The sequence below is a fragment of the Argiope bruennichi genome, chromosome 4, assembly GCF_947563725.1.
Source record: "Argiope bruennichi chromosome 4, qqArgBrue1.1, whole genome shotgun sequence".
Classification (NCBI taxonomy): Eukaryota; Metazoa; Arthropoda; class Arachnida; order Araneae; family Araneidae; genus Argiope; species Argiope bruennichi.
The window spans coordinates 98,446,070-98,464,669 of record NC_079154.1 but is presented as its reverse complement, the minus strand read 5'-3'; the positions used below and the strand labels follow the sequence as shown (position 1 = coordinate 98,464,669).

The window sequence follows — 18,600 nt, the reverse complement described above, 5'->3', positions numbered from 1 at the left end:
TGTTTTCGAAACGTGACACCCAATGCCAGTATTGAGAGAGGTGTCTTAATCTGTTACAGTCAACTTGAAGTGGCATAAAATGTGCATGAAAAAAAAATGGTGTTGACAATACAAGAGTCTTTATTTGAAGATAATTTCATTATTATTTATTTTATTTATTCTACCATTATCGCCATCTTTATTTTAATTTATTCGCTTTATTTTGTTATACTATATGTCATAAAGTATCACCTCAAAATAATCATTTCAAATTTTCCCTCATTTATAAGAAAACGACAAATAAAATAAGTACAAACTAAGTTTTAGAAAAAAATAACGGCAATTAAAGATATACAATCAAATATATTTTGTTTCATTTTACTTAGTTATACACTTTTGTCTCAAATAGTAGTGCCATTATATAATTAACGTCATATATATATACATATCCTATATATATATATATATATATATATATATATATATATATATATATATATATATATATATATATATATATATATATATACATATACATATCCTATATATTGATTCTAGTGCCTTTATATAAGAACAAATCATTGTATGATTTATTCACTTCAGATTCTAAAATCATTTAAAGATAAAGAAAAAGTCTTTTTTACATCGCAATAAAACATTATCATTGTTCTGCCATGAATTGAAGCCATATTTCAAAAAAATATATCGTACTTTTAGGACAAATCCTTATATGTCGATAAAAACAAAACGAAAAAAAAGCAAAATCTCTTAAACTATGATAAATATTTTTGCAACCCTCCGGTGTATTCTCTCACATATTCAATCACTTGCTAAAACGAGATTTTTTATATAATAATAAGAATAACAAGGTATGTTCCATAAAGATGCGATTCTCTAAATATTATAATTTTTTCTCTTAATATTTTAATTTAGTACACTTTTCCATATCAAATAAAAGTTAAAAAATATGGGTGATAAATATATAATTTTATTATTACATGAAATTTTTTGATTCATTCTTTTAAGCTCTAAAACATATGCTAAGCTAAATTACTATCCATTTTAACTTTATAGAAATGTCTTCTCCTGATTCTCCTAGAATTCTCCTGATACTTTAAAATTCTAATATGACATCTTGCATGAAGCAGAAGTACCTAAAATTTCATGACAGAAAATGTTATTTTTATCATGCAGCGTATCTCGGTTTCTTCTTAATTCAATTTGTTTCATGAAGAAAAAAAAATATTGCAACAACCTAGAGTTTATTTCTCATATTTTCATTTTCTTTCCACTACCGATTACCTGGTATTCTTATCCTTTGCTCAGATTTCTGAGTAGTTACCTGCTGTTTGTAATGAACATTATTGAGTGTATTTTAGTTAGGTTATTTCCTCTAATCGTGCCACGACAGACACGAATTCCGTTAAAAGCTTTCATTTCTTCCCCAAACCACTTCTAACTCACATAGTATTTAACGGAAGAAAATATCAGAGTGTTCGAACGTAATAAGTAAGTACGTTCTAAGTGATCGTGTTCTTATTTTTTCAATAAGAGGCTGGCAGTGTTCCAAATCTGTTATTTGAGAGTTCCATTCCATAAGCCGAAAATATAATTATGAATGGGAAAGGGTGGACTTCATAGAAGTTATTATCTTGGGTTTTGTTATAAAAGATTCGAGATATATGATGTAAGTATTTAAAATTTTCAATGAGCATTATGAAACAAAATTATATATATATAATTTTGTTTCATAATGCTCATTGAAAATATATATATATATATATATATATATATATATATATATATATATATATATATATATATATATATATATATATATATATATATATATATATATATATATATATATATATATGAAATATATATATATATATATATATATATATACAAAAGTATTAGAAAATCAAATAAAAATCAAACCAAAAAAAAATATAAAAAATATAAAAAAAGAATCCAGCCTGAAGACTTTTTCAAGGGTCACCCTCAGGCAGGGATTCAAAGAAAGGGATTTCTTCTGTGAGGAAACACAGACATTGTCTAATAATGATTCCTCGTGACCCGACTATGACTAAATACTATGAAGTTCTTTTTGATTCCTCATGACTAAATACTATGAAGTTCTTTTTTGGTTTTAGTTTAAATAGGTTATAAATTTTAGTTGCGATTTCGAAACTGTTTTTGTTTCGTTTTCATTTTAGTTTCGTTTTCAAACTTTTTCTTACTTAAGATTGGTTACTATATATATATATATATGAAGGACTTCTTTATTGCCAAATGAGGTAAGATTTATTTACATTTTGAATATTATTTAAATTTCGAAAATTGCCACAGTAATTTCTAAACTATTATCTTGGGAATTCTTATTAATCTTTTTATCAAGAAAATTTATATCACAATGAGATGGGACCATCGAAAATTGCCTTTATTATATTTTAAATATAAATTTTGAATTGTGTTGTTGCTAATTTAAAAGTATATAACCATCTTTTTAAGTAATTATTTACACTCAAATTTGTCAAACACAATAATACATATTGCTTATGTGACATTTAAATTTACACTGAAAAATATTTGATAGATACATTTAAGACATTGTGCCAAGTATATATATATATATATATATATATATATATATATATATATATATATATATATATATATATATATATATATATATATATATATATATATATATAATTGAATAATTGAAAAAATTCCCAGCGTCAGTTTAACAACGCTTGTTATTTAATTTTAAATCATTTTGCAATGCCTCAAAATATAAAATTTCTGAAATAGCATTTATGAAGAAATGTTCTATGTCTATTAGGGATTGCAAATATGTTTTTTATAAGGTTGACAATCACAATATGATGACAATTTAAATAAATAACCAAATATCAAAATTTCAGGAATGATCTAACCCAGTCTATAATGTGTAATCATAACTTTCCAAAAAGAAAATTAAGTTCATTTTTAAAGAAAAGATTCAAATTACATTTTATTGAAAAATAATTTAGTTATTAAAATAAATAGTTATTAAATTACTTATTTGTTAAATCAAAATTTAAACTTTCATTTTCCAATCAAATAAACCTTTTACGAATTATATATAATTTTATAAAAATGATAAAATACACAATGTAATAAAAATGGATATTTTAAAAATAAAAGACTGGTTATAAAAAATACTTGCTTAAAAACTGCATTTCGTATAAATATGTATCAAAGTAAATTAATTAGCAAGACAATATTTATTTAGATATTAAAAATATATAAAGTCATTAAAATTACGAATATTCTTTATAAATTTCTTAATATACCTTAGATTATTAGAATGAACAATAGTTTATTAAAGAATATGGATATTTGTGTGCAAATTCATTAATGTAGAATTCGTTAAATATTAAAAGACGACATTTCAAAATAACAAACACAAAGACTTTAATAATAAATCTAACGAAATTAATTAGGTTTATACTATAATTATAATAAATTATTTTGTTTTTTTTTCCATATACTTAATGTCATAAAATTATTTGTAGTATTTTTAAACAAGAAGGATTCTAAATTTTGATATCCCTTTTTAAAAATGTAATGTAATATCATTAGAAAGAACACCTCAAGTAAAATGTATTCACACATCTAAAATCATTTGTTATTTTGTATTAAAATCAAATAAAATCAGCTGAATTAAAATTGATGAATCAATGAATAATTCTGGCAAAATTGAATAACGTAAGTGCTTAAAATATTCAGTTAGGCTGAATATATTACTTATTATATATCAACCAGGTATTTTAAAAACATATCTAATGCATTCTATTTCATAATTTATAGATCATTATTAATGATTTCAACATATTTAGGTAAATCAATAAGATTAAACGCTGCGTTTATTGTAAGGAAATGGAATTCAAAGAATTAGCATTAATAATTTCAAGAAAATTGATCTTTCAATGAACATATTTGCAAATTCGCTTTATTTAGTTAGAACCAATGTGGAGATTCTGAATTGATGATATACTCTGTTTAAATAATGACAAATGAAATTAGAGAGAAATTTCTAAAACGTGATAAAGACTGAATAATGCTTTAGTATACATATTCATTTAGGAATTGCGATGATAAGAATATCAGGTATTAGATTATTTTACTAAACGCTTTTGCATGATGCACAGCGTTTCCAGAAACAATTGGCAAATTGGAATGAATTAATATTTTTCAAAGATCTCGGATGAAACTGCATTTAAGGAAGGTTTTCCAAAATAAAAGTACAACCAAATCTGCATTATTCAGTAATGGATAAAGAAATAATAGCCAATATTTGTCAATGCCGACTCGCCTTTGTTCTCAATGAATTCCGTAGGAAATTTTAAATAATATTTTTTTAAATTATACTATTGTTTGCTACATAAAAATGCTGTTTTGATAATTACGGAACATTAAATTGGGAAGATTTAACTATGCTATATAATGACACTCGTAACTTATTATTCATTTCATACTTATTTGCAAATTTCGAATTTTTCAGACTTCTTTCAATTTCAAAGCAAACGATTACCATTGCAGATGATAACGGGGGAAACTGGCAAACGATTTATCACTTATTAATAAAAAATATCTATCTAGAAAATCTTATAGGATAAGTGTGCATATGTATTAGGAATATATTTTAATATGAAGTAAAACCAAATAATAACGCAAAGCAGTAGGAAGCGAAAAACATTATTCCTGAGATGGTTTAACTGGTGATAATTAGATGTACTTACATGTGCATTTACTAATAATATAACCAAGTTTTCAGCTTATTAATAAATTTAATAATGCAAATGATATAATATTATATTTTAATAAATAAATTATTTAAGAGATTTTAAGAAAATGTAAAAAATTAAGCACAAATTATAGTTAACATTTTTAACAACATAAAGCGGTATGTTTTAGAGGGATATATACTTAATTCAATTTTTAATTAAATTAAAAAAGAGAATCTGCTAATTTTGTTTGGTTGCTTATCGATGCTAAACATTGTTGTTATAATTACATGCGAAAACATTTTACTTATATTCGCATATATTTGGGACTTTTTAGTACATGTATGATTCAGAAGCATATCGGATGTAAGAAGTATACGAAGAATAATAAAAGTATAAGAAGTATAATATTAATTTGTGAATTCTCTTTCGATAAATCAGCAATCTCTTCCTCATCATTCTCTGGAATTTCATTGCAATTCTCTGCAATTCTGCAACAGTACCTTCGACGTGTAAGCCACTGAATACTTACCATTTTAAGTATTCTTTAGCACTAAATGGGAAAGGTGGGTTGGATGGATTTTGATATCAACTTACAGTCGAGACTAAAGTAATCAGGCTTTTTTCCTCTTGGTCGGTTTTGGTAATATGAACACTTGTTTATCAAAGAATAAAGTTTTTCTCCAGCAGTTTCGTATTAAAGTTACTTTCACTCCAATACCGATGCGTACGTATTTTTTTGGCACCGATTGTAATTGGATTTGGTAACTAGATATTCAGTTGAAAATAAGATTCTGGAATAAACTTCATAGGTATACTTTAAAATACAGAAATCTGATATTTATTTGAGTAGAAAATAAAGTAAAATAAAATAAACTATTTTTCTTTATTAAACTTGGAGGATTGCCTTCAGACCTACGTCGAACCGCGTGACCTGGTGGTAAGGTCTCTTCTTCGGAACCGGAGGGTTTTAGGTTCATGACCCAATTCCACCGAAGATCCGTAGTGTGCACGCTAAATACGTCTGATGCACAATAATCCATTCGAGCCAAACACCCTCCCACTGGTGTGGTGTGGAGAGGGGGTACCAGCTCAGGTGTCGCCCTCGTCATCTGAACGTGGTTCAAAATTACGAGGTTCGTCCCAAAATATCACTACTGTTGCTTTAAAACAGGTCGTTAATATAACTCAACTCAACTAAACTAAACTAAACTTGAAGACTATGTTACAGTTGTCAACTATATCAGCATTTTCTTCATCATATTTTTATCAACAACAAGCACCCAGTTGTGGAATATTTATCCGAATCCAAATCCTTTTAATTTATTTAATTAATTGGTAAAATTAAATGGGAAACATTTGACGCTTTTAAAATATCTTGGAATCTCTTAATTTCCTTTGACAAATAGTTTAAACTGTCCAGTTTTTATAATACTCTTTGAGCATGCCAGAAATGTCAACTAGTGATTCACATTCTTTATGCCTTTATAGATTTCTCCTTTAAAACTATTATTTTATACGGTATCATCTTCATCCGTGTTATACAAATCCTCAGGAAAATCTGTATTATATATTTTTTTCGCAGTTTGTGAAATGCTGAATCTTCAAATAAAGCTGATTCTGAGACACCGGAAGATACTTTCAAAATAATCTCATACTTTTCATGAAAAAAAGCTATCCACTGCTTACATTGTAATCGTTGTTCCCCTGTAAATATAATTTCTTTAACGTTTTCAGAGATTATTGGTCAAATGATAATCAAAACATTGTCTCTCTCTCTCTCTCTCTACATATATATATATATATATATATATATATATATATATATATATATATATATATATATATATATATATATATATAAGTAACCAATCTAAAGTAAGAAAAAGTTTGAAAACGAAACTAAAATGAAAACGAAACAAAACAGTTTCGAAATCGCAACTAAAATTTATTACCTATTTAAACTAAAACCAAAAAGGAACTTCATAGTATTTACAGAACGCAATTGCAGCTACTTCTAAAACACAGATGAATTGATACAAAAGTATTAGAATCAAGTTAATAGGAAAAACAAAAATCAAATAAAAATTAAACCAAAAAAATTATTAAAAAATATTAAAAAAGAATCCGGATTCTTTTTTAATATTTTTTAATATTTTTTTTGGTTTAATTTTTATTTGATTTTTGTTTTTCCTATTAACTTGATTCTAATACTTTTGTATATATATATATATACATATACATATAAAGAATTAACTCTACTTAAAGACATAAAGATAAATAGATGTTTTGGATTCTTTACATAGGGTGTTCATTAATTATTGTCGGGGTTTCCGTACCTCATAACTTTCGAATAAAAATTATTACGCAAAAACCGATTACGTATTCGTAAATTATAACTCAAAGAATTTTATTAATGATATTAAAGTGTAAAGCTTGCACAATGTGCACTTTGTAGGCATTCAGCTGAAGGCGATTATGTATTCGCAAATTCGCTGAAAAAATTTTGACTTTTGATAATCGTGTGGGTTCTCCGAGCCCCATATTCTACAGTTATGTCTATTCACTTTTTATGACACATGAAAAGTGGATTCGTCACTGAAGAACGATTTCCGAAGGTAATTTTCATCATCCTCAATTCGAGTCAAAATTTGTTCAGCGAATTTACGAATACATAATCGTCTTCAGCTGAATGCCTACAAAGTGCAAATTGTGCAAGCTTTACACTTTAATATCATTAATAAAATTCTTTGAGTTGTAATTTACGAATACGTAATCGGTTTTTGCTTAATATTTTTTATTCAAACGTTATGAGGTACGGAAACCCCGACAATAATTAATGAACACCCTATATAATAAATACAAAATCAGTTTCGTTCTTTCTGTTTTTATTGCCTTTAATATTTACCAATCATTTATGCAGTTCTAATTATGTTAACGTTCTTAATTTAATTGAGAATCTAAGATGTGATTCTTAATTTTAATAGAAAACCAAAAAAAAAAAATCATTAAAACTCTAACTGCTGAAACAGGAAATCAGAATTCTAGAAGAAATAAAGGGTAAAATATGATCAAAGAAAATCTACGAAAACCACTGATAATGATAGCAACGTACTTGGCAACAGAAGCCCGTTTTGCAAGTGAATTGCAACATGAATAAAAACATGAGAAAATCTCGTTTTAGGACCATCAGTGCGTGTTTCTATGCAGCTGCTTGTAGCAGGAAGCAACATCGTGGAATTCTTTTTCTAAAATTCTTTAATCTTTTCTTTTTTCAAAAGAACAACCTGCACTTTTATCGTTAATGTTGCGGTGAAAATAGGGTCTCTTTTATTATATTAACACGCAATTTCTTTTCATGACATGATTTAAGAATTTTAAAGAAATCATGCTATGTTTCCCTTTGATTTTTTTTTTTCAGAATTCCTATTTTGAATCATAGAAACATGTAGAAAATGTATTACAATTTTTGTCGTACAAATAAGAAACCACTAATAAATGTTTTCTATTTCAAATGAATAATATGAATATTGAATAAAATTTCTGTATTCCATACAAATATTGATTAAAATCTAAAATTTTAATTATTGAATTTCGATTTCCTTATACATTCGTTAATTCGAAATTCGAAGATTTTAATAATTTCATTTAATTGACTTATAACTATTACTAGATAATGATATCAAATATTTGTAAGTAAATTGATTGGAAATAATTAATTATTTATTTATTTCAATATTGTGGATTATTTGGATAGAAAAAAGTATTAAAACTTTATAATAAACTATAAAATTAAATTATTATTAAAATTTTTTAAACTATAATTAATTATTAAACCTTAATTATAAACTATAAGATTACCAGCACTTTATTATAAACTATATTGAACTAACGTAACTCCAGTAGTTCAATATAGTTTATTGTTTCAAAACAGCTATGATAAATTGCATCCCATGCTCAAATTTAGTTAGACACTCTACTGTAAATTTAGATTTAGGACATCTTTAAAATAATATTATTAAAATATTTTCTTCCTGAATGACATAGAAGATTTTGCAGTTTTGTAATGTTTGGGAGACAAACAAAACGATTTAAAAAACATCATTGTATTTTAACCCGTTTATTTTATAAAGGTAATGTTCATAAGCTGTAATGAAGCATACAGTGTGGATAGAGATAAGCATAGTAGAAAAATCGTTCAAAACAAGCTCATTCTAAGGTGTTCCCTTGCTTCCCAATACCATTCTATGAATGAAACTGGGTAAAAATTACTACACAATCACTTCTATGTATCAAGTGAAAACGATTCGTCCGTTGCCCTTGTCCAAGGTCAACACATGTTTTCAATTGACACGTGGCCGGAAATCTGATGTTATATAAGACTAGTGATCATTTGTTTTACGCCTTTTCTTACTTCTGCTTTTGTGCCACACTGTGGTGGACGTGCCGTGTCCGCGACTCTGCTTGAAAATAAATTATGCCTGTCGCTCGGGAGAGAATAAAACGAAATTAAAAATGCTAAGTTTCATCTATGTCTTCTAACCTGCATTCTACTTCACCCAAAATATGTTACACACACACACACACACACACACACACATATATATATATATATATATATATATATATATATATATATATTCGTTATTTGTTGTAGTATACATTTTTATATGGACAAATGGATATCCAATCTATGATGGAAGGAGGTTTCATGGATATAGATATGGACGCATATACAATTTAAAAATTTTATATAAATACATATAGACAAAATATACAATAATTACTCATATGTTAAAAGACGCATTAAAGTTTAAAAAAAGAACAACGCAACATAGAAAGTGAAGAAATTGGTCAAAATAAAGTTTCATATGAGCAGAATTTTGAGCAGAAAGCAAAACAAATGAAAAAAATCTAGTATATGAATGTGAAGACAAAAATAAATTATTTATAAACAGAGGGAAAAGTAAGAATTAAAATATATTCGAACAACAGAGAACAAAATTTAAAATTAAATTATACAAAATATATACTGTCAATATATGTGTGAAAAATATCAGAAGGGATCTAATACTTTGGACAAAAAAATAAAGGAGGGTAGAGTATATGATAAAATATTTCTTAATAAAATATTAATGAGTGAATGACTTTCATAAGGGAATTTAGTACAAATTACTAAATTTTAACAAGATATCAAAGTAGCGAAAAGATCAGTACTTGAGATCTTTTATAAAAATAACAAAAAATAAAAATATGCCAATTAATTTTAATATTGTATACCTCTAGTTTTTTTAAATACATAATTAAAATATGTATTAGAACTTTGATTTCAGTATTTTATTATTATAATTATACAAACGTCCATTACAACTATATTAAACAGCTTTTTTTTGTGCGTTCAAGCTATCGCTGCTTTATAATTTAAAATAAAATTTGAATTTTTTACTTTACATTTTTATTTTTTTATTTTTGAAAATAATAAAAAAATAACTTGATAAGAAATGAAATCACTATATTACGAACAAAAAGGTTTAAATCCAATTTAATTTTATTATTATTATTATTTTAACATAATCATTCTTATATAAACATTTTAACCTTATATTTTATTTTCTTAGCATATAAACTTCAAATGAATAAGCCAGATTGGATGAAATTGTAAAATATAATGTCATTTAATGGATTCTGAGTAATAGGAAAAATGACCGAGGAAATAGTAGCTGAAGAAATGAATATACATTTCCCGAAGGAAGAAAATGACCTGAGGTAACATATTACAGTAAGAAAATAACTAATTAAATGGAAATAAAAATTATCTTAATTAGGTTTTGTTTTTTGTTGTCTGGATATATTTTTATCTAAATTTGCAGGTTTTGATTATCATGAGGTAATATCAATGCTAAATCATTAATGGCATACTTAATTGCTCACGACTAATAATTAAGAGAATATTGTTTCTATTTTCTTTATCTTAAGTATTTTTTTCGATTTGGTATTTTTCTTCATATTAGATAATTACCAATGCATTTACCACTATTTTATTTAGACATAATTCATAATCGGTTTTCTAAGATAAGAAATTTTTAGTAATTATAATATGAATAGTTAATTACAGTCATGCAACATTTCATGAGATATTCCACTTCGTGATTTTATATTTGAAGTTATAATTATCATGTAAATGAGATTCATTTCATGTAAGTATTCAGCAATATTGATTTTTGTTTTACTGTAGAAATACTTTTTTAGCTAAGCTAATAAAAATTCAGAGCTTTTCGCATCAGATTATGAATTATTAAAATTTGCTATCATGTTTAGTTGAAATTCAATAATATTTTAGGATTTTTTTTTTATTTTGCTAGTTATAATGTTAAATTCAACGATATGAATTTCGTGTTTGTATCTTATTAATTTCTTTTGTTATATCTTTGAATTATCTTATTAATTAATATATTTTCTTATTTACGTTTCGCCTATTTTGAAAGCCTACAGCATTTGCATTCCAGAAATCATAATTACGTAACAGAATTATATTCTTTTATTAAATAAAAATATCAGAACACAATTCTGGGAGCATTCATAATCTTTTTACTAATTATGACAAATTGTTCTATTTTTTTAAATCTGTGATACTAGTTCCAGTAAGCTAGAGTGAGCATGTAGCGCAAATATGTACAGCTCATTACGATCGGTTATTCATGTGGATTATATTTCCGGAATGTTTAAGGCAGATTATACTTGAAATTAAAATAAGCGAAACTATATCAAGTCGACATATTTTTATTCCATCACTAGCAACTGATGTTGCCACTTTTTAAAAAGACAAACTGGCAAAAACAAAGATAATAAAATAAAGATATAGCTGCTACATCACTCCTTATCCAGTAACAATCGAGTTACGATACAGCTTACAACATGCATTTTATACAAATGTGAGAGGAATACATATATGCAAATAAAATTAAATGAAAAAAAAACAATAATGAACAGAATGCACTTAATCTCTGTAACGCACTGGAAATCTTACATGTCTACCAGAGCGTGTAATTTTTTCTGTTTGAACATTTTTGTTTAACAGATCTGGTGGTTGTTTTTCAGTTTCTGGATCTGCTGGCGTCAGTGTTTCGTTGGGCAATGTTTGGGCATGACCTGAGTCCAGAAGAGGAACGTCTATATCAGTTAGCAGATATGCCGATTTTAATCTATCAATGGATACATTTGTATCCTTGCCCTTATTTTTAACATTGAAATACTTATCAGGTCTTTTTACAATTAGAAAAGGTTCATTATACGGTGGTTCCAAAGGCTTTCGAATTCTGTCAATGCGTATGAAGACGTGTGTACTACGGCCCAAATCTTTGTGAATGAAAACAGATTTAGAAGATTTGCGGCGAGATTCTAATGGTTTTAACTGTTGCATCTGTTTCTGTTGGTCTTTTTCAAACGTATCGGTATCCCAGCTATTTTTAGGCTTTTCGAAAAACTTTCCCGGCAACTTGATAGGTTGTCCATAAACCATTTGGACAATGGTGAAATTCGTATCTCCACGTAGAGCAGCTCTTAGTCCCAACAATACTGTAGGTAAAGTTTGAGTCCATTTAATGGAATTATGCGCTCTTATTGCGGCTTTTAAGGTTCGATGAATCCTTTTCAATTTTCCCATTGCATTGTGGGTGGTAAGCTGTTGTTGTACTTATATGGAAACCACATATAATGCCAATATTTGTAAAAACTTCAGACCTAAATTGACTACCTTGATCGGTAATAACACGATAAGGCATTCCGAAACGTGAAATCCAATGATGATAAAATTCTCGAGCCACAGTTTCGGCGATCACATTTGCTAAAGGTATGACTTCTATCCAACATGTGAATCGGTCGATGCAAGTAAGACAGTAAGTTTTACCTTCAGAAGTAGGTAACGGGCCTATGATGTCAATATGAATAATAGTGAATCTATGATCTATTTCCTTGTAATCGGCAATTTGGGAGTGCGTATTTATCGCTGCTGTGTATTTATCATCCCGGCCACTTTGGATTATATCCCATACATTTTCGACAACTTTTGGTTCTAATTGTGCGACTAGGTAGTTAAATTTAGTTTGATCTTGAGTGATGTTTGCAATAGAGAATTGTGCTTCTACTTGGAAAAACCAAATTTCTGGTTTTTCTTCCCAAAATGGAGGAATTTTTAAGCTTACCGTGTTCGCCTCGTATATATCATTTGGCGTATTTAAAACAGAAGCGTCGCCGGTAGCCATAACTACGTAGGCAGAAAAAAATATTATTCACAGTTCCGGTCACCAAATTGTATTTTGCGTCATCGGGTCACCAAATTGTAGTGCAATTATGTACAGCTCATTACGATCGGTTATTCATATGGATTATATTTCAGGAATGTTTAATGCAGATTATATTTGAAATTAAAATAAGCGAAACTATATCAAGTCGACATATTTTTTTATTCCATCACAAGCAATTGATGTTGCCACTTTTTAAAAAGACAAACTGACAAAAACAAAGATAATAAAATAAAGATATAGCTGCTACAAGCAGCATTCTTTAATGAGAGTTCAAGGTTTCATTTGAAGATCAAGGTCATAATTACGTAATATAATTATATTCCTTTATTAAATTAAAAGTATATGAACACAATATTTGCAGCATTCATCATTTTTTTTTGTCAATTATGACAAATTGTTCTATTATCTGAAAATTGTGATACTAGTTCTAGTAAGTCATCGTGAGTAGCATTCCTCAATGAGAGGTTAAGGCTTCTTCTTTTGATACATTTACTGCTATTCATCAATACAATATCCTCAGAAAAGTATGAGGTTTTTAGCAGTTTTTTTTTATTTCAACTTTTTCTAAATTTTAAAAAGTTTATTGTTTAAAATAACTATAAATTATTTTACAGAAAAGTTGATTGTCAGTTATTCCTATTAACTCTTTCTAGAAGAAAGTATCAATAATTATATAATTAATTTTAAATTCTTGTAATTATTTTAATGGTTCTATAATAAAAAATGTCAATTCATACCATTTAGCTTTATTTTGTGAAGGACATAATAAACTCTTTAGTACGCTTGTAGATAGTAGCACGTAGATAATAGCACGTAGTGATGAGAAAATGCTTAAAGCTGCAAGAAAAAAAAATTATAAATATTTCTTAATGAAATTAATGTATCAAACTTAAAATATTTCTACATTCTTTCTCGAATTTTTTAAAATAATTTAATTGTTTTGAGTAATGCGTAACATTTTTATCTTCGCTAGATTTAAGTAAACATTTGTAATTCACCAGCATATACAAGTAAACAAATATTTTTTAACTTCAGACAGATGAAAATTTGAAACTGCAAAAGATAACTTGATCAGGAATTCCTAATAGAATTTGGAATAAGAATAGCATGATCTGCCTGATTATTTCTATATATTTTATGTTATTTTGGTATTTGCATACTTTCCTGAATTCAAATCATCAACATTTTTATTTAGTTTACTATATAATCTGAAATAATAAAGTCATAATTTAAGTGAAAACTTTTTTAAATATTTCAAAAGAAATTATTTTTGATGCATAATATATTCCTGAATTGACAATATATGGAATTAAAAAAAAACACCAGAAATAAAAAAGGACGACGAAAAGGAGCCTGTACTTAAAAAAATCAAACTTAATTTAGATGGGTTTCTCACAATTTAATTACATATAAAAAATGAAAAATATTTTAAAAAATATATTCAGAATAAAATGTTTTAAAAAATAAAGAAACCTAAGCTGAAATATAATTTCAATTTTATCAGGTCTTCTTAAATTCCTTTTATATTGGAAAGAACGGATTTTTTTTTTGTGTGTTAGCCGACCTTCAAAAGAATGCATTGGATGCAATTTAATATGATAAATCAGAACATTTCTTTAAGCTGCAACTAGTTTACAAATTTTTAGGAATCTGTACAGCTCATAAAAATAACTTACCTTACTTAAATATTAAACCAATTTCAAAGATGTCCTTTTCAAGTAGCATCGAGTTTATAAAGCATAAAATAAATAAATCCAGATTAAATTCGATAGAATGCTACAGCAGCATGAAAAAAAAATGCTGTTAAAGGAATTTATTCAGTTTTGCTCAGATAATTCTTGAATTTCATTTAACACAATATACAAAAGATAAAATAAAACAGAGTACCGGCATTGAAATATGAATGCTTTTTTTAATCAATTTAATCTTTTTGGAAGCTTAAATCGCTTATGAATAAATCAAAGCCAGCAGTTGGGGTTTTCATTAAAAGTTTAATCGCTTCGACAAAATTATTTTCAATTAAAATAAAATGGATCGAAACCTTAGTTCCTAACTTCACATATTTTTTATATTACGATGAAAGGAACAATTAGTTTAAATTCTTTAAATTTGCTTTGAATTAATATTGGAATTTCAGAAATTTTAAACAATGTTCAGAAGTGAGATGTAAAATGATATATTTACGAATCATTATAAATAAGCTCAAATAAATTTATTCTTACTATAATAGTTGAAATAATTTAGTATACCTTTTATATGAATCCTAAATTATTATAAAATGCATTTAAAGAGCCGTTATAGAGGATTTGACGTCACTACTAAATTTTTTATTTAAACTTTTATTTCAGTTCTTAACTTGTATTCATTTTCTTTCTGTCCATTCTTTGCTTCTAAGAGCAGATGGCATTTTACAATATGACTTCTGGGCTATGATGGTACGATTTCTGTGCTATGAGTTAGCAAATAGGACAAATCCATATAGCGCGTGGATTTTATTTTATCAGTATCATATGAATAAAAAAGATGAAAATACAAGGAAATTAAAAATTTCACCGATTGAAAAATTATATATTTTTTCTTTCTAATCGGTTAGTAAGGCAGAGCTAACATTTTTGGAAGATGTTTTTCAAAACAATTGTATTTAATCTGCAATTATCGTATCTAAAGAAATCAAAAACAAAAACACTTTCTTTCAAACATAACGCAGACTTGATGATTGCCAAAATAGTATCAATTAGTCATTGTCATTAATTAATTCCATTTTATATGTCGCAATGTAAAATCAAATAAGCATCTAAATAAACAGGGAAAATGAATAAATTAATTAGTTTCGCTTTTTTAGCAAAACGGAACTATGATCGAATGTTATAATAATAATGTCACGTAGGTACTTTAGTATGGAACGCAATGACACACACAAGAAGTATTGCTAAACCAATTTATTAATTCAACTCAGAACGCAGTGACTGACAGATCTTCTACTTTTATACTAACAGGGAAAGTTCCAGAATACTTTTCTGGAGACAGTAAGAAAAGTCCAGAACACTTATCTGGTAAACTAAAGAAATGTCCAGAATCTTCTGGAACATGAAATAAGGGAAAACATAAAATCAAGGAATTAAACATTTACACAAACTGTGAATCGCATTGCCTCTAGCGGGATTCGAACTTACTATCTCTTGATTATGAGACGAGTGCTATGACCATTCGGCCATGGAGAGTCGACTGTCTCTTGTCAATGCGGCAATAGTTATTCAAAATAAAATAAACTAATTGTAATGACACTTCTGATATGTAAGTTTAAACAGAAATTAAATAAGAACTTCGGAATTAACTATTTTTAAAAATTAAGAAAATACATTCCTCTGAAGAAAAATCGAGCCAAATTGATTGAATCATGGTTTCTTGCCAATGATAGAATTCAGAACCGGATTGAATGTATCTTTTTTCATGAGTTTAAAAAAACTGAAGCATGACATTAACTGGATAGTTTTTATGTTTAACAAATTAATCAGAAGAGATTCAGTAATACCAGGATTCTTCTGATATACCATAAAAGTTTTGATTGTTTTAAAAATGACAGCTGGGATTTTTGAAATGCTATAATTCGGCAAAAATATTGATGTTTTTATCTAATATTACTGCTGGTAGAATTTGAGAGATAATTGTAATAATTGTTAATTTATAATAATTTAACTGTAAAGATTTAAAAAATAATATCATATTTTCAGTTATTAAAAACTCGAAATAACTCCCATTACTTATAGAGATGGAGATATTTTCTGCAATTTTCAGATAAATTGTCTTATCAAAGTATTTGGATATTCAAGCCTAGTTCTCTGAATGTACTAATAATTCATGTTCTTTAATTAGTAAAATTATATGATGTATTTAAACATGATTGATTGCTGTCTTCTGTAGGAATTATAGAAAGGCGTAAGAAGCTAACATTAGATTTCCTGTAATGATAACAATTGTAGAAATAATTCAGGAACTGGAATTCCCTTGTTCTATAGAATCAAGAATATATTGTGGGTATAAAAAATATTAAAACTATACAGACAAGCAGAACTGTCACAACACGATCTTTATAGAATTTGCAGTATTACAAACAACCACAGATAGAAACAATCTTTATGCCTTATCTTCAAACGTGGAAAAATCAGTGAATGAACTGTAAAACTTTTCTTCTATTTTCTTCTGCTTTCTTGCCATACGGATGGAAAGGAACAATTCCTATCACAAATCTTCGATTGTCATTTCAAGGGGTTTGAAGAACTTTCATTGAAATTCTTTTTGCTAGTATAGTTCCTAGGAATCATGAATATTGAACATCTTGGTGTATTTCGAGAATTTTCACATCATATCAGTGCTTTATTCAGTATAAGAGAAAACATAATAGAGAATTCAATAACTGTACATGTTGAGTAACTCTTTATGCTAGTAACATTTATGTCTTGTTTTACAATAACTTTTAAGGCCATAGGGTCAAAAACTATTTATCAAAATCATGTATCATTCATATCTATTAAGAAATATAACGGGGAGAGCATTTTACTTACGTTTTACAAATCTCTGTTGTAAAAATCATTGTGAAATGCCAAGTATTTTGGAAATGTCCGGAAAATTAATCATTTTATCTGAGAATATAATATACTTTCACCAGAAAAAAATATTTTAATTTGAGAAAAGAACTGAGTTTAATTTTATAATTTTTTTCACTTATTTATCGTACTTTTTTAATCAATCCTCATGATAGATTTCTATTTTAATTTCCATACTTTATTTCTATTTTCTTCTCAAAAATTAATGAATAAATATTTCATCTATCCATGGAAGACTAACAAACATGTATTTAATTTTTGCAAATTAGTTTCATCTATACTATCTAAATTATTAGCACTAAGCCTTTTTAGAGCACAAGATATTACTTTAAACATTTAATTTTTATTGATTTATTTATTAAATTTTTATCTCTTAGTAGTGATTATTTGTTTCTCCAATTCGAAATATAACTTTTTGCATTAGTGTTTTTATTTATTTCTTGACAAATGTTGCGCTAATTACTGTTTTTAAATATTTTTATGCTATTTGTTTCCTTTGTTTTCGTATTTGCTCTTTAAATAAACAAAAAAGACTTGAAGTAGCACAGAATCATAATCACTTTTTAAATCATTGATTTAAGTTACTTTACTAAATCTCTTAAAATATTTTTTTTTCCTTCATCCCAAATAACTGCAGAATGGGCAACAATTTATTCCGTAATAATAATAAAATACATAAATCATTTGTTCCCTGTCATAAGAAGAGGATATTGCTTCGGCACTATGTAGCAATATCCTCTGTGTTCCTGTGGACTTTCCGTCTGATAGTCAACAGGAACATATTTGTAATATTTCCATTATTCATTTTCCTTTCCTCGTTTCTGCGGAATTCCGTATTATTAAGAATGTAGCAAAAAGTATTTATAAAAAATATTGAAGAGAAATAAACGAAATTAAATTCTTCGGACGGTTAGCTATCAAGGATTGGCTAAATAACAA

General features: G+C 26.8%; 1 protein-coding gene across 1 annotated transcript; it reads right to left on the bottom strand.

Annotated features, from left to right (window-relative positions):
* Window positions 1-11,751: 11,751 nt before the first annotated feature.
* LOC129966381 (uncharacterized) lies at window positions 11,752-12,273 on the bottom strand. Its single transcript, XM_056080804.1, has one exon. The coding sequence runs from the start codon at window positions 12,271-12,273 to the stop codon at window positions 11,752-11,754; it is 522 nt and encodes a 173-aa protein (XP_055936779.1).
* Window positions 12,274-18,600: the final 6,327 nt, after the last annotated feature.